Below are 22,873 nucleotides of genomic sequence, written 5' to 3'. Positions count from 1 at the left end.
TCGGCTGCGCCCCCGCCAACCTGAAAATTGAAATGATGGGTGACATCGGGAGACATCACCCCGTGTCATTTTACACTTCGGCAAGCGCCCCTTCGCTCGCCAACCTCAAAATCCTGGCCTGTGATCACATCAATCCTGTGTCCCACCATGGTGACTGGGCCATCAAGGCTTCACTGCTTCCCATCCATCCATGCAGCCAAGTAATCTCCCGAGGGAGGCAAAAAAAAAGCAAGAGAGAAAACTTAAAGCCATGAGGGAAAACATACCCTGGGAAATTCCTCTTCAATCCCATTAGCCGATTGCAACAGGAGATTACATGGACCAAGTTCGATGATATCATGAGGGAATAAAACACCATTGGCAGGACTTCCTGCAACCGCCAGCCACCGTGATCTTCCGGTCCCGCCGCCAGTCAATGGACTTCTGGCTGGGACATCTCCTCACCCATGGCGGGTCCCACCCATGACAGGGCAGGAAAATCCCGAGCAATAATTACTAGAATCACAGAGGGGCAGAGTGGAGTTGAACATCCCATGGAAAATCTGGTTTTAAAAAAATGTCTCACACTATCCAAGCTTGGCTCAGCTGGTAGCACCCAGCTCTAAGACAGAGGGTTGTGAGTGCACTACTGCAGGGGTACTGCATTATTGAAGGTAATGCCTTTCAGATGAGACATTAAACTGTGGTCCAATTGGCCAGTTCAGGTGGATTCCATATTAGAAGAATGAGGAATTTTCCTGGCTGCCTAGTCAAGATTATTTCCTCAACCGATATCACCAAAAATATAAATTCAGGGACAAGTGTCAGAATGCATTACTAGCCAGCTTCAAGGCTGAAAACAGAGAGTAGGGGTAAAGCATAGTTATTTAGAGTGGCAAAAGGTGTGAAGTGATGTTCCACAAGGATTAGTACTGGGACCACTGTTGTTCGCAATTCACGTTAACAATTTGGGCTTTGGAATCATAAACAATTTCTAAATTTGCAATGACAACACAATGGGAGTAGACATAATCAATACTGAGGAGGATTGCAACAAATTACAGGAGGACATTAATGAACTTGAAGAATGGGCAAATAATTGGCAAATGAAGTTCAACTCAGATAAATGTGAGGTAGTATATTTTGTTTGGAAGAATAGGGGGGTCACTTATTACTTGGAAGGTGCTAGTCTAGTTGGAGCAGAGGAACAAAGGGATCTCGGAGTGCAAATGCATCAGTTGTTAAAAGTTACACCGCAAGTTAGCAAGGCAATTGAAAATCAAACCAAACGTTTGGCTTTATCTCTAGTCAGATAGAATCAAAAAGTAAGGAAGTTATGTTAAACTTGTGTTGAACATTAAGCACACCTAGAGCCGAATGGTCTGCTCCCATAAGCAATGGAGGTCATAGCGGGCGGGAGCAGAAAATTACAGGAAATTGCAAAAATCAGTTCCATGTGGTCGCAAAACAGTTTGCAATCATCCGGTCCACCCATCAATGGCAGACTCCGTTTCCCACTGCCACATGTCAGAACCAAATTTTAATACTTTAGCATCTCATTATAAGCCCTGCTCGCCAGGATCATCCCCTGACACTGGATCATCTGGGCATCATGCCGACGTGTTTCACAACTGTACATAAGTGGCGAGCTGCACTTCGCTCAGGACTTCGAGGTTTGTTTTCCTACGTTGCTTCAGGCAGCACTTGTGGCCATCAGCTCCAGCCTTCGCAGGCAGCACCACATCACTTTTAGGGGAGCTCTCAGGCTGGTCTCTACCTACTGGAGCAGCTGTAAGGCGGGACTGGATTTTTAATGGCTGCAGGTCTAGGGCTTGCTTGGGGAAGGGGGAGAAGTCGCCTCAGGCAAGGGAAGATTCTGCTGGGTGAGGGCTGTACTGGGTAAGGGGGCGGTATCCCAGGGTGAGTGTGGGTGTACGTATTGATCTGTGCAAATGACTTCAAGATGGTGAGGGCTGAGGAGGCAGTCTCCAGAGGAGGTGAATCCAGATGGAGATGTGAGGGTATGTGTGAGACAGAGAGTGGTGATGTCCCTTGAGCTGACAGTGAATGAAATGCCAGTGAATGTGTGATGGGCTTGTGACTGTGTGAGTTTAGATTAAGGGGATGGTTGCCTTACCCTGGTAGCGCATATGAGATCATTCATCCTCTTTCTGCATTGGATGGCCAACCTCTTCTGTTCAGTCTTGGCACTGTCCAGTCCTTCCTCCATATCGAATACCCCTGAATATTCAGTTCCCAGTCTTGGTCACCCTGCAGCAATGTCTCCATAAACGCAATCATATTGTACCCGTTTACATCTATTTGCGCTGTTAATTCATCTACCTTATTTCAAATACTCCATGCATTCAGGTACAGTGCCTTTAGACTTGTCTTTTCAACATTTTTACACATGGCCCTATTGTACTACGGCCCTATTTGCTGCTAGCCCCTGTTTCCTCTGCCTTTCACTTCTGCTTTTTACTTTTCTGTCTTTCATTTCTACCTTTGTTTCCATCTCGTGTGTCTCCCCACGCAGGTTCCCATCCCCCTGCCACTCTAGTTTAAACCCTTACCCACAGTACTAGCGAATACCCCTGCGAGGATATTGGTCCTGGTTTTACAGGTCCCATCTTCCCCAGAATCGGTCCCAATGCCTCAGGAATCTAAATACCTCCCTCCTGCACCATCTTTCCAGCTACACATTCATCTGGTCTATTCTCCTATTCCTGATCTCGCTAGCATGTGGCACTGGGAGTAATCCTGAGATTATTATCTTTCAGGTCCTGCTTTTCAATTTATTTCCTAGCTCTCTATATTCTTCGTGTGGGATCTCATCCCTCTTTTTACCTCTGTAGTTGGTACCGATATGGACCACGATCTTGGGCTGTTCACCCTCCCCCTTCACAATGTCCTGCAACAATTCGGTGACATCCTTGACCCTGGCACTAGGGAGGCAACATACCATCCTGATGTCACGTCTGTGGCCACAGGAATATCTATCTGTTCCCCATATGATAGAATCTCCTATCTCATTCTTTTTTCTCCCCCACCAACCCTGTGCTTATGCTTCCTGAACCTTGCTTCTGAAAACCTGTTTAAGCCAGTTATCCAATTAACTGGCAGGAAGCAGAGCCTGATTGAGCCCTGTTTTAAAGCTGAACTAAAACTTACTTTTTCCCATCCCAAAGAGCAACTTCTAGTTAATTGCTAAATTAATGAAAGACAAGATGATCCCCTACTACCACTACACTCCTTTTTGCTCCCCCTGCCTGAATGGCTTCCTGTACCACAGTTCCATAGCCAGCCAGCTCATCCACCTTGCATACTTCACTTTCATTCACACAGGTTGTGAGCACCTCAAATTAGTTTGACAATTGCAAAGTCTGAGGCTCCTTCAGTACTGTCTGCTTGGTCTCATTACCTGCCTCACTGACAGGCACATCCTCCTGTCCCTCACTGCTGACCAAAACAGATGACTTTATTCTAAGAGGTGTGACTGTCTTCTGGAACAAAGTGTCCAGTTATTTCTCCCCCTGCCCTATGTTGTGCAGTGTCTGCCTTTCGGCTTGCAGATCAATAATCCTGATCCAGAATTCTGCCAGCTGCTTATGCTTCCTGCAGATGTAATGCACTTGGGGAGGGCTGACAAGATAAGGGATTACACTATGAATGGTAGGACCCTGGAAAGTACTGAAGACCAGAGGGACCTTGGTGTGCATATCCACAGATCCCTGAAGGTAGCAGGGCAGGTAAATACGGTGGTTAAGAAGGCATATGGATACTTGCCTTTATTAGCCGAGGCATGGAATACAAGAGCCAGAAGGTTATGCTGGAAGTGTATAGGCCACAACTGGAGCATTATGTGCAGTTCTGGGCACCACATTATAGGAAAGATGTGATTGCAGAGGATGCAGAGGAGATTTACCAGGATGCTGCCTGGGCTGGAGGGTCTGCGCTATGTGGAAAGATTGGGTAGGCTGGAATTGTTTTCCTTGGAGCAGTGAAGGTTGAGAGGGGACCTGATAGAGGTGTATAAGATTATGAGGGGCATAGATAGCGTGGATAGGAAGGCACTCTTTCCATTAGTAGAGGGGTCAATAACCAGGGGGCATAGATTTAAGGTAAGAGATAGAAGGCTAAGAGGGGAGTTGAGGAGAAATATTTTCACCCAGAGGGTAGTGGGAGTCTGGGACTCATTGTCTGAAAGGGTGGTTGAGTCAGAAACTCTCGTAACATTTAAGAAGTATTCTTGCGTTGCCATAGCCTCCAGGGCCAAGTGCTGGAAAATGGGATTAGTGTAGTCAGATCTTTGTTGACCAATGCAGACGTGATGGGCAAAATGGCCTCCTTCTGTGCTGTAAATGTCTATGAGTCTATGAGTGTCTCCCGAGGTTTTGGCCATTCCAGGTTTAGGTTTGTAGAAGTGTCCATGGGCTCTAGAATAAACCTGTGCACAGATAATGCTCTTCACTTCATCTTGTTCCTCAATATCAAAGAATGCAAGCAAACTAGGTGATTGCATTGAAACATCCTTCCTTTCAAGCAGGTGACATCTGATCTTTTATTGGAAAGTAGTTTTCAGCCACTTTTGATGTATGGAGGTAATAGATTTTATTATTACTACTGATAATAGTAATATATTAACATCTGGCAACTGCTTAAAGCTGTTGGGTGAAAGTTAAATCCCAACTAATGAAACAGATAGAAACCTTTAACATGTATTTTGTATAAATGTGTGCACAATGCCATAAATGTATGTATTTATGGGCAGAATTTTGCCCTTGGTGGGTGGGCTCGGCGACAGTGGCGGTCAGGAAGCCGACCGCGTCCCACAATCTGGGCCGGACCGCGATTTCACGCTGGTGGGCCAATTCGCAGCAGCACTAAGCGCTGCCTGTGCAGGCAGGGGGAGGAGGGTGAGCGTGACATTCACACATGCGCGCGAGTGTGTGCCACATAATCTCCCTGTGGTGGAGAGTTGCCTTAGGGCGATGAAGTATTTTAAAAAAAATATAATAAAGAATTGAAAAATGTTATAAAACACATCCTCTCATGCGACCCTGTCACATGAGCAGGGACATGTTGTTAATTCAATTTCAAAACTTTTTGAGGTTTTCAAAAAAAAATGCAAAGGCCGCTTGGCCTTTTCACCTGAAAAATTTAAGTTAATTGGTTGTTTAATGACCCTAATGGGCCTTTTAATTGTCGGCGGGCATGCTGCCGACTCCGGCACGTGCCCGCTGACTGAACTATCGCGCGACTGTGCGTCGACATCGGCACAATTGGCTGACGCCAACGTGCATCATTTCATGCTCAAGTGGGTCGGGTGCATGCCCACCTGCCAAGGTAAAAATTTTGCCCTATGTGTTCTGATGCAATGGGTTGCATCTTTGCTGAAAAACTGAGTGGGTTTAAGTTGGGCAGGTGGAATGTTTAAAATCTCAGGAATCTGTTTTCCAACCCACCCATTTCCAGCTTTAACTGAAGCCAGAAGGTGGGCAGGTGACCAACTTGCTCCATGGAGATGGGACTGTACTTTAAATTTGATAAGGAGGCTGTCATGTTTTGTTTGAAATTTCACTGCTGTTGGCCAGGTTTCCTGGGCGATGGAGAACATGGCGGAGCTTCATGGAGGTGTGGCTACAGGAGGTAGGTGTCTTCACTCCTGCTGCTGATCCAGGTCCCTGACTGGGCAGCCTCTGCGATCACACCCTGTCACCACGTTTCCCACAAGGCCTCCAATCTTCCCACCACCTAACCAGGCCTTGATTCCTCCCTGCCTTCCATCGCCACCACCTCCAGGATCGGCAGTCAACCCAATCGAATCCCTGCTGATTGTCCCACCCCTGCCTTACCCCCAATCACCTACTCTCTTCCTGTCAACCGCCTCAAATGATGTACCCTTCCCCCCCACTCCCCTGATCCCAGGCTCTTGGCGTCAGTGAGCAGCTCGCCACATGACTACGGCTTCACCATAGCTTTCTGACTGAATTACTCCCTGCAGCCAAGGTCAATAAAAATTCTACCCAATGATCTAATAATATCACAACACCATTAAAACATGCTGTAAGTCTGCCAGAACATTTGTTTAAAGTATATTTCACAGGCCTGGTGCTCCATACATTTCATTTGAACTCATTGTACAATGTGTTTTAACAATGCATTGATTTAATAGCTTTTACAGATGTGATTATACAAACCAAGTTTTTTATATAATTAGTTGCATTAATGTGCCGATGCACACAGCAGTGTTTCCTTCGGCAAGGTCTACAAGGTAGCAATCTGCTAACATGGATAATTGAACAAGCCGCATTTTCTAAATATGTCTTGCAATGGGAGACTGTATTTAAAGATTAACCACATTTTGAGATGCAGCAAAACAGTGACAAGACAGGCTTCTCATATTAATGGATCCGATATTTCAGATCTCTACAGAAGAATTAAGCCTTCATATTTTGATACACAGGTACAGCATCATATCCCTCGGGTGGTTTCGTTCGTGCTCTTGCATGGGCTTCACAGTACAGTTGTCCTTCTATGAAGAAGTAACCTTTCTGCTTGAGGTTCACGCCACAGTCAGAGCAGATAAAGCATTCTGGGTGCCGGTACTTGTCACGAGCCTTGACCACTGTGCCTCTGTGTGTAAGAATTATTTTACAATAATTAAGTCAGTGTGCAAAGCATGGAGGCCATTTTATGATTTAGAAACTGGAAGTATTGTAGGGGGTTAGGGGAGCAATTGGGCATTGATGCACCCATTTTTCAGGCATGAAATAGGTGGATGAGAGTCTAAAATCAGGGTATGATCTCCCATGGACAATTGAGTAGTGAAGCGCGTCTCATGAGAAATTGAATCAAACAATGTTTAGTCACCCAGGATGCATGAGTGAAAAATGCAGCTGGTGAACTTGGCTACTCAGGATAATCGGAGTCTGAAGATCAGGTCATTAGAGTTAGAACATGAGCAGTCATACAGTAGCTTGTCATTCTTTTGTTTATTTTGTGAATATTGCAATAAGTCAAAGGTGGTGGAGGGGTCCATGATTTTGAGGACTAAGACACATTCAAATAGATACAAAAATTTTCTTTGAAGTGTAACGTTTCTACCTTTAAAGAGGTACTAGGCTAGACCTTTTGTGGATCCGTTTTGTCGAGGAGAGGAGGTGGGGTTGGTCTGGAGTGAACTGTGGTGGGATGGCACTTCTACCCTTCTACCCTCTCCTTTGCCAGCTATTCATCTACCTTCTCCTTTGCCAGCTATTCTTCTACCCTCTCCTTTGCCAGCTGTTGACCCTGTCCCAGTTCCCAAGGAGAGGGTTATTTAAATGTTTGGGACTGCTGATCAGCACCTGAAACAGTGCAACAGAGACTCTCGTGCTGGTGAGGACTTGGGGCAGCACCCTGCCCTTCCTATAGTGGGCACCTGAGGACCTGACCAGGCCAAGGCTTATAAAAATGAAGGGCATATGCGTTGCTCACAGGAGAATTCTTACAGTAGTCTTTGGGGCCTTCAGGAGCCAAGCTGGGCGGAATTCCAGGAATAGCCCAGAGGTGGCCTCAATACCCACCTAAAGTTCATCCAGGACATAAAGGGAATGAGATTAAGTGGCATCTGCTATCCCACTAATACCCCCAGTGTCCCCGTCCCCTGTGATGTTAGATTATCTCCAACCCCAAACCACTGAACAACATATCCTGACTACTGTCATTGCTGGTGGGGAGGAGGAAGAACCAGAGCATCCATGTTTCATTCATGTCCCAAGGTTAATTCACTGAACAAGTTTTGGTGAATGGAGTTTCCCCTTTTAAAAAAGGTGGGTAGGCCATTGCTGAATTACTTAGGGCACAATTTTGCCCTTGGCAGGTGAGCTTGGTGGGGCAGGGCAGGGGTGGTCAGATACCAACCACCGCCCGTGATCAGGTCCAGAAGGCCAACTAAGTCCCGCCCAGCATGAAAGGTGGCTGGGGAAGCTCCAAGAAGGGGCAGGCAGGGGCATGATGTCTGCCGGGTGGTGGGCACCTGGTGGCTGGCGGCCCAGGCAGCCCCTGGAAGGCTGCCACGGCAGGACATCTCCTGTGTCGCTATGGATTCGAGTGCGGTTGGACACGGCAGGCGGGAGGACAGGTCGGCGGGACAGTTGGCCCCCCCGTTTCTCTGACGAGTACCTCACCGCCTTCCTGGAGGAGGTGGCTGCCAGAAGGGACACCCTTGTCCCCAGAGACGGGAAGAGGAGGCCCCCGCACCTCACCAAGAAGGCATGGGAGGAGGTGGCATCCCAGGTGAGCAGCCACGACATGGTGATGCGCACATGGGTGCAGTGCCTGAAGCGCTTCAATGATCTGCTGCAATCGGGAAGGGTGAGTACCATGTTGGCATGGGTCAGTGTGAAGAGCAGTTCGGGCTGGCCATCCCCAACTCCCCCCGGACCTCAGGGGTGTTAGAGTGTGAGTGGCAACTGTCAATGATGCCGGAGCTGGCCAAGGGGATGAGTCCTGGCTGCTTGGACTGAGTGCCTTGTGTCTCAAGGAGCACAACCCAGATGTACCCTGCAAGGTGCCCCTCAGATGGGGTTGGCCAGACTGCAATGGTGCTGCAGGTAGAGGGAGGACTAATCAATGGTCATGACAACATTGAGAGGTCATGGACTGGCAGGGGACCCCCGCACCTCCACATCCTCACCCACTATGAGCAGGAGGCCCTGGAGCTTGAGAGACGCATGCTCCTTGATCAACCGTCTGCGGTGAAGTTGGGGTGTCAGACGAAAGTAAGAGTGCAGTACACAGATGTGAGAATGTCGGATATTGTAACCATTGCAGTGTAGTCTCTATATTGATGTGAATGGAAAGATGAGGGCACCATGATGCAGATCTCTGTTGTCTCACCAAAATGCCTGGCATGCGCAGTGACAGTGTGATGACTTTAAATAATGATATGTCCTTCTTCTCCCTTTTAGGTTCACCTGCAGGCGTTCACACTGAGGACCCTGAAGGGCCACCCCTGACTCCTGAGGAGCACCATGCTCCCCACACACCTGCGTCACACCTGCTCTGTCAAGCAGGCACCAGCGCAGATACCAGCACCTTGGTGGGCATAAGATCACTGTCTGGTATCTTGGTGCACATTGGTGAGGGCATTTCGCTCTCGCTTGAGGTGCAGGTGGAGGCAGAGAGTGCCCAGGTTGCCGGGAGTTGGAGGACTGCTGGGGACCAGGACAATGCTCAGTCAAAGGCTGATGATGGGCCTCTGGAGTTGTCTATTAGGCAGCAGATGCTGGAAGCCCAGCGGGGTGTGCGGGAGGATCTGGCGGAGATACATGAGGGAACATGTGTCATGGTCTCCATTTGGGAGGAGTCCCTGCGGAGCGCAATGCCTCCTCCATGGAGAAAGCAGAGGCTCTCATGGAGAGGCTCCACCAGGGACAGAATCAGGGGTCCCTGGGGATGCACTCAGATCTGCAAGCCCTCACACAGGCATTGACCCCAGCTGGTCAGTGTCCGTGTGGGAGATAGATTGGACACCCAGTATCCCAGCTAGGTGCCCATCCACCAGTGGTGAGCAGGGAGGTCCAAAGCAACCTCATGTTGGTGCATGAGCTGCCCATAGTCCCTGCAGGCTCCTCTCAGGATGCTCTGGATGACAGCAGCAGCTTCTCTACCCCTCTGCCAGTGACTGTGGCATCTGATGAGGCTGTGACAATTAGGGAGATGCCAGCCATGGCACTGGTTGCTCCCTCCCAGGTGGGGCCAGTACAGGCTCCACTGGCCGGAGGATGACCGCTAAGGTCAACAAGGCCAACAGGACAGCAGAGTCAGCAGCCTGCCTCCAATGCCGGTACCAGCGAGGGGGAGCACCTAGACGTAACACTGGCAAACGTAAATGTATAACACCTTAAGCACAAGGCAGGCTTATCACGGGTGATATTTTGATCCCCCATTTGACTTTAACGTTTTTAATGGTGAGATAAACAACACTGGTTAGTGTTTAGTTCAGCAATGTGTCATTCAACATTAAACAAGATTTTATTTTGTGCTATTGGCCTCAGTATGCTTCATCTGTTCTGTAGGTGCAAGGTAGGCCATCACATAATGATGGACGTGTCTCCTGAAACTTTATTGCACAGGCACAGAGTGTACGTTAAAAGCAAAATACTGCGGATGCTGGAAATCTGAAACAAAAATAGCTGGAAAAACTCAGCAGGTCTGACAGCATCTGCAGAGAGGAAGGCAGAGTTAACATTTTGAGTCTGTATGACTCTTCATCAGAACTCTATGAAGAGTCATACGGACTCGAAACGTTAACTGTCTTCCTCTCCACAGAGTGTATGTTATTGGCCAAGAAAGTGTTCCTCTCTGAGATCGAGTATGGAGCCTGCAGCCCTGGCATGGGGTGGTGGTTCTTATTTGGTAGTCTAGCTGAAGGAGCATTGAATCAAAGTGTCCCAGGTGTCCCTGCCTCCCTGGAGGTTACCCAGGTCAGCGTCCATGCACTCAGCGTTCTCCTCACAGTGCTCGTCCTAGGAGTCACTAATGGACTCATCATCTGTGGCCTGTGCAACTACGTCAACATCCTTTTTCTCCAGTGGGCACCCCCTTGCCAGTGCCAGATTGTGCAGAGCGCAGCATGCAACCATTCTTAGTGACATCTGCTCTGGGGGCTATTGCTGTGTGCCCCCTGAATGGTCCAGGCACCAGAAATGCATCTTGAGTAGACCAATAATCCTCTCTATCAGTGCCCTTGTAGAGGTATGGCCCCTATTGTACTGCTGCTCGGCCTCTGTTCTTGGGTAGGAGAGAGGCTTCATGAGCCACCTTCTGAGGGGATAGCCCTTGTCACCCAGCAGCCAACCATCCAGTCGGGCTGGAGCACTGAAGAGCCTCAGTACCTGGGAGTGTCTCAGGATATAAGCGTCATGGGAGCTGCCTGGGTACCAGACTTGTAGAATCTGCATCCTGTGATCACACACTATCTGCACATTCATGGAGTGGAAGCCCTTCCTGTTGACGAAGGCTCCGGGCTCACCTGCTGGTGCCTTGATGGCCACATGTGTACAGTCTGTTGCACCCTGGACGCGGGGGAAGCCAGCAATGGCCACGAAGCCTCTGGCTCGCTCAGCCTGGCTGGCCCAATCCATGGGGAAATGAATGAGCTTCGGTCACCAGTTTGACACAACTGTGTTCAACTGATTGGGAGACACCACACAGATCCCCCATTGAGCTCTGGAAAGAGCCGGAAGCATAGAAGTTGAGGGCCACTGTGACCTCCTGAGCCACTGGCATAGGGCGTTCAGCCATACAGTTGGAGCTGATCTCAGGTCTGATCATCCGACAGATGGAGGTCACTGTCTCCCTTGAGAGACGGAGCCTCCTTTGGCATTGCACCTCAGACATATTGAGGTAGCTGCATCGCCTTCTGTAAACCCTGGCAGCGGAATAGTGCCGTCTTCTGTGGCCCCTTCTGCCTGGGACTGCCAGCTGGCCCTGCCCACCCCCCGTGCCTGTGTCTCTTCTCCCACAGGTCCCTCCCCTGGAAGTTGCACTGGGGCACCTGCCCTCCTCTCCCTTCTGCCCCTCTCTTCCTCCTCAGAAGAGATGCCTCCAGCGGTGACCACAATCCCCATTACCAGGGTTATGGAAGGTCCCACACGGTCTGAATCTTCTGGGGGCCTGGAAGACAACAATGAGCCCTCAAATGAAGTCTAGAAATGCTCAGAATGCAGCGGTGAAGCAAGATGAAGCTGTCCAGTTCACAGAAGCAACAGCAGCAGGTTTGATCCGAAACTCCTTACTACTTACATTGACAATGCCACTGGCCCTTCTTATCCCACCTGTGGAATAAGCTTTTGTTAATTGTAGCCTGCCTGCCTGCCCACTTTGCCCGTGCGACGGCTGAAAAGTTGCATGGGCTACGTAAACTCGGAGACAACCGGTGTGTCAATGGCCTTAACTGGCCTCTTAATTAATGGCAGGCGCACCTCCATCTCCCTCGCGTGCCCACCGAGCGAAATATCGGGAGGGTGCACGTTGACCTCGGGATGCTCGGCTAACATCAATGCGCATTATTTCAGACTCGAGCGGGTCGGGCACGCGCGCGCCCACTGAGCGCAAAGATTCTGCTCTTAGTGATTGACAGTTTGGGAACAGTCCCCAAGAACCAAGGTGGTGTGGGTGTTTCTTTTATAAGTTATAATCGCAGCGGACGAGATTTGCCCTTTGCATCATGAGTGACAACGTCGTAAACCCTTCATAGGTAGATTTATGAAGATGTTACACATAACAGGCAGAAGAAGACATCCCCCCGACATTTCAAAGGCAATTAAGGATGGGCAACAAATTGCTGGCCTAGCCAGCGATGCCCATACCCTGTGAAAGAATAGAAAAAAATCCACATGCTGAACAATGAGCAGTTAAGCATTACCGTTAAGGTAGAAGTTAGTCTATTAAAATTAAGTTTTGTTCAATGCACAAAATGTTATAACATAAGTACCTGCTCTGTCACATGACTGTTTTATAATAATCCAATTCAAGAAACTGAAAGATTTGTCTTCCTTTAAGCTGTATGACAGTGGTAGCTTCCCATGTAACAGTGGGAACCACAATTGTTAATGGTTAATTGAGCCTCTCTCCAAAAACTAAACCAACGTCCAAATCACGAGGCTGGCAAACTCACTTCACATAAGACTCTTGCACTCATCCCATCAGTTTTGGATGGTTTGGCACGTGGGTCTCAGAGTGGAAAGGACAGTGGGCTAAATCACAGCACTATGGTGATTTTGTTCAGAATAAAGGAAAACGGGGTTAGTTAGAAAAAGGAATTTAATGAAATTATTACTCAAGATGGGCTTAAATTAAGAAGAGGCAAATGGATGCCCCTCCCATCCTGTGCTACAATTTCAATGATATGTCGCAAAGCAATTCAGCTGATTTTCAACTTCTGCATTAGTTAGAAATAGTAACCAAGAGGTAGCTTAAAACCCGCTTTCAAGCTGGATTCACCTTGTTGCTATTACAGTAAATTTTCTTCCATTTTAAACATACTTACACTATTCCATTTCCACACTTGTCACACAGTGGCAGCTTTTGAACACTTCCTATGGAAGCACCGGCTTTTGTCACTGGAGCCCTCACACTTTTAGTAACCGTGGGGCGAGTACCTGTGTCGTTTGGCAGAAAATTAAATTGATGGTTATAAATGATTCCAAATTTGAAATAGCCACTATTGAACCATCTACGAGTCAGCTGCACACAATTAACTGCAGTAAATGGAGTGAATATTGTTGTCTGATCAGCCATTTGTGGAAACTTTGCTTGGTACAGAAACAAAGTGACAGCTGGTAATATATCTGTGATTTATACTATGAGTTACTTCCACAATCCCTTCTAGTGTCACCACACCCAAGGAGAAATGGACCCTTTCCACTCTATATGCACAGTGAATCATGTCTTTAACCTGAGCATCTTTTCACCCACTGATGTCACAAAATGGAACAGATCCCAAGTCATCTGGTGATTAAACATATACACTATCATTCAATGAGTTTTCACAATTGGATCCCCTTTCATGTCCAACCAGCTCAGCATGCATCAACACTATTAAAGACATGGAGTCAGTGATGCTCACCACTTTCATCGGCCTCCAGGTAATCCTGGATTGCTCGGAAGGACCCGGATTGCCTTGGCTCATTTCTTTCCTCCTGGTTGCCTTGTAACATCTTGTACACCTCTGAGTTTTGAACTCCTGGTGCTGGTTCGGTTCTATATGAACATGTAGGTTACAGTAAGCAGATGGAATTTCTTTAAGCTATGTACAGCCACTTAAAATCTCAAAACAATAGTGATAATATTTTTTAGACTCTAATAATATTTGGCAGTTTCCTATTTAATGGAGGCCATGGGTGCTCTTAGCGAGAGTCCCACATCACTTCCTTTCAGGAAGACCCACTGAAAACTGGGCCACAGCGGGCCTTCTCTGGGATCAAGGACCTGGGGAGTGAAAATCCTGCACCCTCCCCCCACCACTGCCCCCAGAGGCTGCTGGCCAATCAGAGGCTGGCAGCTGTGCAGTGTTCAGCAGCGCCAGTGGACTGGGATGTACCCATCCAAGGCCCAGGATTGCTGAGGGACCCAGGTGAGTGATGGCAGAATTGTGTTCACTGGGGATGGGGTGGCAGTCGGCACCTAGGGCAGGGGTGGCTCTCAGTGGGACCTCCCATTCCTGATGCCAGATCCTCCGGTCAGGCACTTGAGTGTCTTTAAAAGAGGGAAACCCTCTGGAAGCCTGGGGTTTGCTTTTTGGGCTTCCTGGACAGTGAATTGCTGCTGGATGACTACCAGTGGCAGTGGGGTGAGGCCCTCAAGTGGGCATCAATTGCCCACTTAGGCGTCGCAATTGGCAGTTCATGGGCCTTCCCACCGCGGACTTAATCAGGGCAGATGGTGGGGTCCCCATCCTCCCGCCTGAGTAAATGCACCGCCACGACCAAACTCACCTCAGAGGAGGGGGTTCTACCTTTAATCTCCATTTCTTAGATGTTTCCATTTTCTGACACCTCATTTTTTCCGGTATTGGTACCTTACCGACTACAGTAAACCTGTAGATGGTATGGAACTTCTTTACACTGTACAAATTTTGTTGGTTGAACGGAGAGTTATTTTCAGCAAGTCAATGCAAATTGGTAACGTGTAGATGCTATCAAACTGCGGAGGTGAAATTAGTCTTCGGCAATAGCATAGTCTGTGTAAAACCCTGTCATTAAAATCATTTCCATTAAAGTCAGTTGGAAAACAAGTCAAGTGGTGTGTTAAACAGGCTGCTGATTGGTTATTACTCATCTTGTGCTAACACCCAAGCCCAATTTCATCTCCTAGGGGAGCCAGAGACCATGCAGAGATTACAGACTTTAATTGGGCAGAGTAATAGCTGATGAAATTTAATGGAGTAAAATGTCAAGTACTGAACATAATCCTCCCTCAGCATCCTAATTTTTCTGCTTTCCTTCCATACTTCCATAATTCTCGTTTTTTGAAACTTGGTGTTCTATACTTTTACTTATTTCCTATAATTTTATTCTTTATAGTTATCAAGTAAATTGTTATTTAAATAATTTTTGTTCTGACCTCTCTATCCGTGGAATTCCAGTGTTTAATATTCCCGCTTTTCTCCTGCACTTAATTGTGTTTAATCTTTGTTCAATCCATCTCAGGTATAAACATCTCCCAATGATTACCTATTGTTTGATTGTTAATTCTTTTCCAGTCAATTAATCTGAGCTGGGTCCTTTTCCTCACACTGAACTCTGCTACTTTGCAAGCCAAAAGCTTTATCTTTGACTCCACATAAGAACATAAGAACTAGGAGCAGAAGTAGGCAATTCAGCCCCTTGGGCCTGCCCCCCCCCCCCCCCCAGTTCATTACGATCATGGCTGATCTCATTTTGGCCTCAACTCCAATTTCCCGCCCTCTCCCCATAACCTTTCAACCCATTACTAATTAAAAATCTGTCTATCTCCTCCTTAAATTTATTCAGTGTCCCGGCATCCACTGCACTCTGAGGTAGTGAGTTCTACTGATCCATGACCCTTTGTGAAAAGTAATTCCTCCTCATCTCTGCCTTAAATCTACCACCCCTTAGTCTAAAACTATTGCTTCTTGTTCTAGAATGCCCCAGAAGGGAAAACATCCACTCCACGTCTACTTCGTCTATCCCCTTTAGTATCTTAAATACCTCAATTAGACCTCCTCTCATCCTGCTAAACTCTAGCGAGTATAGGCATAAATTGTTCAAGCTCTCCTCATAAGACAAGCCCTGCATCTCTGGAATCAATCTAGTGAACCTCCTCTGAACTGTCTCCAGTGCAACTACACAAAACTGTGCACAGTGCTCCAGGCGCGGTCTCACCAATGCCTTGTACAGTTGCAACAACACTTCCCTATTTTCATACTCTATTCCTTTAGCAATAAATGCCAAAATTCCATTTGTCTTCCTTATTACCTGCTGTTCCTGCATACTAGCTTTCAGCGATTCATGCACGAGGACACCCAGATCCCTCTGCACTGAAACATTCTGAAGTTTCTCTCCATTTAAATAATAAGTCGCCTTTTTATTCTTCTGACCAAAATGGATAACCTCACACTTATCCACGTTAAACTCCATCTGCCAAATTTTGGCCCATTCACCTAACCTGTCCATATCCATTTGTAAATTTCTTATTTCTTCCTTGCAACTCACGTTCCCACCTATTTTGGTGTCATCTGCAAATTTAGCTATAGTACCTTCTATCCCTGAATAGGTTATGGTGACTATTTTACAGATGTTTTCGTAACTTCAGCTCACTTACTTGTCCTGTTTCATTATTCAGAACCAGACCTAGCATGGCATTCTTTTTTCAGCACATCATAGCCTTCTGAACTAAACATTGAGTTCAACAATTTTAGATCATAACCTCTGCCCCCATTTTGTTTTGCTTTTATTTGCTGTTTATCTTCTCTCTTGTTTCTCACTTCCTTTGCTTTGTGACAGCATCTGTTCAGGATTCTGCCATCCACACCTCCTCTAGACACATCTTTTGTTCTTTTTTACTTGCCCCACTCCCTTTGGCCTTGCACCATAAAACCTTTTGTCATTGAATTTCTCCTGCCCTCCACTCTGTCACAGATCTTCCCTTCTGTTCTTCTCCCCACCCTTCTCCAATTTCAATTGCTCAAAGCCTATTACATTTCTAACCTTTCCCAGTTCCGATGAAAGGTCACAGAGCTGAAACATTAAATCTGTTGCTCTCTCAGCAGATGCTGCCAGACCTGCTGAGTATTTCTAGCATTTTCTATCTTTATTTCAGATTTCCGGCATTCCAGTATTTTGCTTTTGCATTCTTTCTGACATGACTCATTGAGAAACATGCATTTTGCCTTATCATCTTAGGACAATTAAAGTCCTCAATAATTACAACTCTCACTACTGTATATATATTTAAATTAGTCACAAGCCTCGTGCCAAATTTCCTTCACACTATTTCCTGCTTGTAATGCATCTGCAACATGGTAACAACTCTATTATTTCTTAACCTACGCCAGGGCTGTTGCTATTGCCAGTGATAAATATGTTGTGCTTTAAGACACAAAAAAGGGTAAAGCTGTCATTTGAAAAACTAAAGAGATGAATGGATCAATGCAACTGAATTGATGAGCTCAGGGAACCTACGGCATGGCTGAGTATGTGATGCAACTATCGGCACTACTAGATCGACTATTCCTTTTAAACCCCATCCAATTTACGTTTCCTTGGACTTCAATTTGTACCATATACCATGCCACGTAATGTCAAGTTGTCATTTATTTCCCCCAGCAATACTGAATTATGCTTGTACTTGCAAAAGAAATATATGACTGGCCTATATGTTCTTGCAATGTCTGGCTTTAGCACAGCATATTATGAGATGGGTGATATCACCAACTGTATTGTCTGGATAAAGACTTTTGTTGACTTGCACGCACATTCCTGAAACATTTACTTTGTGTAAAAGATTTTGCCAGAGAGGGGAAAAGTGCATTCTGCTCTGACTGTGGGACATTGCAACTTACAGAGTGCATCCATTGCATCTGCCACTAAAGTCATCTTACAGCAGCCTGCAGGGGTCTCACAGTTCATACACTGAAATACATCAAACTCTACAGCATGGAAATGCATTACTCAGTCCAACCAGATCAAGCCATCCATTAATCTCCACATGAGCAAGCATTTCCAATCACAATTAATCACCCTGTTCCCTTATTCCTTCATCCAGCTATCCAAATTATTCTTGAATGTTGACATAATTTCTGCCTCGACCATCAAGGCCGAACTGAATTCCACATCCTCACAGCTGTCTTTATGAAGAAGTTTGAAGTTTCCCCTTCTCTCATTTGTGAATCTTACAGAATCTTACAGTTAGTCTTGTATCCACTTCTTGGTCCCTTAACTATTGGAAATAGCCTGCTTCAATCTATGTTGTCCCATCCTTTCATAATTTTAAGTGTGTTTATTATATTGCCCTGTAAGCTGTATTGGTCTATTTGTATTTTTATTTCATCCCAGGCAACATCCTAGTAAACCTGCACTTTAGTCTCCTTAAAGCCTCAATATCCTTCCTATAGCATTGATCCCAATAGAGGGCACAGTGCACCAATTGAGCTCTTATTTAGGTTTTATAAAGGCTCATCATTACCTCAGCACTAAGCTACACAGGAGTGCAAACATTTAAAAAGAATGTTCAGCATTTTATTTTTAAAATTACTCAAGACAGATGATTGACTTTCAGTTGGGGGGCATTAAATCAGGTGGGAGGATGGAGGGTGGGGACCCTGCCACCTTCTCTCCTCTACGTCGATTAAGACTGTGATGGGAGGCCTGTGGATGGCCTTCCCGCCCAAGTGGCTAATTGGCTGGTATTAACCCAGTCGTGGTCAGAGGGCTCGCCATGCAGGGTACACAACAAGCAAACCTGTGCAGAGTTGCTTCCGGTTCCCGGGGCTCATTCAAAGCCACTTAGTGCCTGATCAAGGGACCCGGCAACAAGAGCCACCCCTGACCTTGCTGCTGAGCACCCTCCTCAGTGACCCACCAACCCACCACTCTTGCCATCACTCATCTCTGGCTTGAGGTTCAGTGATAATCCTAGGCCTCGGGTAGGTGTCATACTATCAGCAGCCACGGCCCCTTTGGTGGCGCTGTTGTTCAATAGAGCTACTGGCTTCTAATTGGCCGGTCACTCTCGGCGGGCAGAACTTCTGCCCCCAGGGTCCTTGATCCGGGGTAAGATCTGTCGCTGGCCTGTCAAGTGCCTGAATGAGACATGATTCATCGGGCCTTCCTGAAAAGAGGTGATGTGTGGCTCTCGACGGCTCTTGAGCTGGTGGCCAAGAGCCCCTGTCGCCTCCATAAGATTGTGGTCCTTGTCTTTCAAGGGCAATTATGGAAGAGAAAAGGAACTTCTAAATTATACATTTCATGCTTTAACTTCAATTTACCTTACAGGGAGGAGTGAAGCAACCTAATATATCAATAATGGTAATTTGGCACACCAGTATTTCGATAACATGGCCTTCAGGATACAACTGTATGGGGAAGATACACTGAGCATGCCTAATCTTGGCTTGGAAGCTTCACCTTGACAGTTCTATTGAGGGTAAAATTTTATTGCGGCTCTCAAATTCACACAGGTCAATGGTACCAGCCACAAAAGGAGTGCTACACTTATTTCATCCACCTGTAAAGGAACTACCTACTTAGGACCACATATATGAACAAAATTACAAAACATCTTGTATGGCCACAAAAACAGAACATCAGAAATATTAGTTATAAAGAACAAGGAATATAAAATACAACATACATTTTATTAATCAGGAGATGTTTCAGAAATGACTGGGTAATTATTTCAGGCACTCACTTTCCACCATTATGCTTTGGGATTAGCCTTAAGGTGAGACTCATTTTTTTTTCCAGAAATCCATGTATGTCACTAAACACTCTTAACCCAGATGTGTGTAGGTTAATATTAAAGTAGATTTCCTCTATCCATGAAGTTGTAATGACATCACCCAATTCCGAACCTCAGAACAGTGATCTGTACAATAACACAGGACCTTGCACTCCCTCTATCAAGTAACAATTCAATTCCCTTCAGTGTAACTCAAACCCTCCAGAATAGATATAAGATTTCTTATCAAAATTGTGAATTTCAGCAAAGTGTAAACCTTAACAGGCCAATGAGAATTTATAGGGGAGGAACTCCATTACTTCCGGCATTATCACTAATCACAATCCAGGGCATCACAAGTCCAAATATTGGATTTTGTGGTCAGCAGTGAAGTAACGGTGCTTGATGCTGGCCTCAAAGAAAGCTGCCCAAAAAGGGCTAGTGATCTCTGCGGTGTTGATTTCCCCTTTCCCAATGGCAATTTCAATCTGATGTCAAATCAGGGTGACCTCCAGGCATCCAGCAGCAATGATGTAGCAAGCAGGGTAAACAGCCAATCATATTATAGTATTCTCATAGACAGAAAACCAGGAAGTTAAAAGCACTTTATGTTTCACTTTGAATTTTTTCATTATCTGAAAAGTTTCATTATTATGATTGGATTAAAATAGAAGCTAAAATATCAGAAACAATTTTTTAAAGAAAATTTTTATAACTTTTTTTTATTATCATGGGGAAATTTGACATTCTACAAATATAACATTAGCTTTTCAAGATCAATGAGGTTGTTTAGCAGTAATTATGAATTGTATATTGTTAAAAACCCAGTGAATACTGCCGTTACCTCAAAATCCAGATAATTATTTGTTGGCATGTAGGGTAAATTGTGTAGTATTAGATGGTTATATAAGGAAAATACTTTTGCATGGCAACTGAAATTCCATTTTTCAATGGAAGGATATCGCTGAACAAAAATCAGTCATTCCTGCTATTTCTCCAATTCTTTGGAAAAGAAGTCCCTGATGCCAATCAGACTCCTAGAACAACAGCCTTGTGATGGGAAGTGATATTTCACTGGAGTATAGTTAATGGCGTGATGAGTGCCTACTCCTCGCAACCATCTCTGATTTTATGTGCCTCAAATTTATGCTGTTACAAACAGGAGAACAAATCTCTTCACTGCTTTATAAATATGGACCTTTCTTCCTTCCAGAGGTCCAACTCCAAAGATCTGTCTCACCATTTGAGTTGCAGTGGAAAAGAAGAGGAAAAAAAATTGTTTTGCAGCAAAGCTGCTGTGAATAATTGCACACCAAACGGACCAGAATTGTCCAATACCAACCATCCCTAAATGTAAATTCAAAACTGCACCTTGATCCTTGAAATGCATTACTAAAAGGATGCCAAAGTATCCTATTACACAGTTCCTGTTTAATATACACATATGTGATTGCTTTGTAGAGCTGACAGTGAGGGTATAGGAAATGTGAATCTTTATATACTTTTAGTACATTTTATACTTTGTGCTATGAGTCCTCTTAATGCGTATTTTGGATGAGCTCCTGGTGGATGAAAGGTTAATTCTAAATGTATACTTAGGACATATGGACTGTGTGACTTGAATCAAATTGAAGTTGCAATGTAACATGAATTGATAGTGTGAAAAGCAAAAGGGAAATAGAACAGATGGTCACAGAGGATATGCTTTGAAATGTGGAGATCAATGGGCTTTGCGGCTACAACTAAATGAGTGTAAGGGTTATTAAGTTTGGCAAATGGATAAAGTTAACAGTGGATTGTTTAGATGCTGAGGATATCCTGTTCAGGTTACGACCAGGGGACATTTGTCCATGACAAATGAAATAACAAGATTAAAGCACGACTGCAGCATCGGAACACAGTAAGATCCCTGCTTCAGAGGATAAAAAAAACTCACTTGAAGGTGTTCAGTTCACAGGTTTCAAGAAGACACAGGGAGAGGAGAGAGAAGAGGCATCATGAGCTGTCCGTGCCCATAGCATGGTGAGAATTAAGAACTATCTAAACTAGGATATCGGACTGTCTTCATTTGTTAAATATAACTTTTGTTGCTTAATAAACTGTCTTGATACCTCTGCATTAATTGTATCCTCGTCTGAAATTTGTTGCCTGGTCTCAAAACCTATTACAAGGGGGGAATTTTAACTTTCCTGATTCTCCGGGAGCTGGAAATCTGGGGTTGTCTCACACACCTTAACTCCACAGTTTTAGCTCCATAGCATACGTGTGAAATCACTGATAGATTCCCTGCCTGGAAACAGTCTAATTGATGGGCTGGCCTTCCAGTTTGCCAGGGAGCAGTCAGGTGGAGACTGTAAGACCAGGTAGGTGTGGGATAATGGTCCAATCCCAGAGATGGGGTGGCTGATCAGTTGAGGGGGAGAAAGGATCAACATGGGGAGTATCTCATCCCAGTGAGAGGTTGTGGGGGGCAGGTAGTGAGATCCTGGGTAAAGGGGAAGAAAGGGGGCCTGAGAGATGAGAAAGAACTCAGAGGTGTAGGGTGGTGGGGAAAGGATTTAGGGGAGGAGAGAAGATCTGACATCTCCATGGAGGGGTTGAGGTAATGGAGTTTGGAGCACTGATGCGGGAAGATAGGAAGGGTCTTCGGGGTTAGGGGTGTCCATTCTCAGGGGATTGGGGGGTTGGTTTTCTAGGCACATTGAATCCAGCAGGTAAGTGGAAAAACTCTTATCTCCTGATCCAGCAGTCCCTCATCTTCCAGGAATGGAACGGAAGCAGTCAGGCCTGCGGGGGACACCTCCACTCAGGCAGTGGGCTGAGTTTGAAAAAAAAATCCAGGGGCTGAATTTTCCCCCCGTTGTGGGGGGGAGGGGGGAAGTTGAATGGTGGGTGTGCACAGGCACGCTTCCAATCGGTACCGCTGATTGGGGGTGCGGCGCCATTTTACGTGGGTGGGTCAATAAAGGCCCACCCAGCATGACATCCGCACAGAAGCACAATGCACAGAAGAGTGCACTCATCACCCTGAGGCTAAGTGCAGGCTGTAAACGTCAAGAAAATAAAAATAGAAAAATAAAATTTCCCTAACATGTCCCCTCAGGTGACAATGTCACATGAATTGGAACATGTCCGCAATTTTCACAAAAACTTTCTTAAAATTTTTTTAAAGCTACATGAAACCTCATCGCGCCCGTGGATTAGGTTTCATGCTTTTTCCAATTCGCACCAGGGCTCCTGGCCTGCCCACCAACCTTAAGGGTGGACGGGCAGGTCCTTTAATTACTCAATAGCCTCTGTCAATGGCCTCAATTGGCCATGGACAGGTCGGCGGTGGCGCTGCTGATTTTGCTGCGCCGCCGCCTTCCTGAAAATTTAAATAGGGCGTGGAGACATTGGGAGTTCCCTCAATGTCATTTTACACATCAGGGAGCAGGCCCCG

At 45.9% G+C, this 22,873-nt stretch overlaps 1 protein-coding gene across 2 annotated transcripts in view; it reads right to left on the bottom strand.

Moving 5' to 3' along the window:
• Positions 1 to 6,058: 6,058 nt before the first annotated feature.
• The window catches only part of pdlim3a (PDZ and LIM domain 3a), a 96,089-nt gene continuing 79,274 nt past the window's right edge, over positions 6,059 to 22,873 (bottom strand). For both annotated transcript variants that reach the window (XM_041185434.1, XM_041185433.1), the window contains exons 5-7: positions 13,598 to 13,731; positions 13,019 to 13,130; positions 6,059 to 6,615 (exon numbers count right to left, since the gene is read on the bottom strand). In XM_041185434.1, coding sequence (XP_041041368.1) covers positions 6,420 to 6,615; positions 13,019 to 13,130; positions 13,598 to 13,731 — 442 coding nt within the window. In that variant the 3' untranslated portion in view covers positions 6,059 to 6,419. The remainder of the gene's footprint in view (positions 6,616 to 13,018; positions 13,131 to 13,597; positions 13,732 to 22,873) is intronic.

This window comes from Carcharodon carcharias, chromosome 4 (assembly GCF_017639515.1).
Source record: "Carcharodon carcharias isolate sCarCar2 chromosome 4, sCarCar2.pri, whole genome shotgun sequence".
Classification (NCBI taxonomy): domain Eukaryota; kingdom Metazoa; phylum Chordata; class Chondrichthyes; order Lamniformes; family Lamnidae; genus Carcharodon; species Carcharodon carcharias.
The sequence above is the reverse complement of the archived record's forward strand: the minus strand, read 5'-3'. Positions and strand labels throughout refer to the sequence as shown.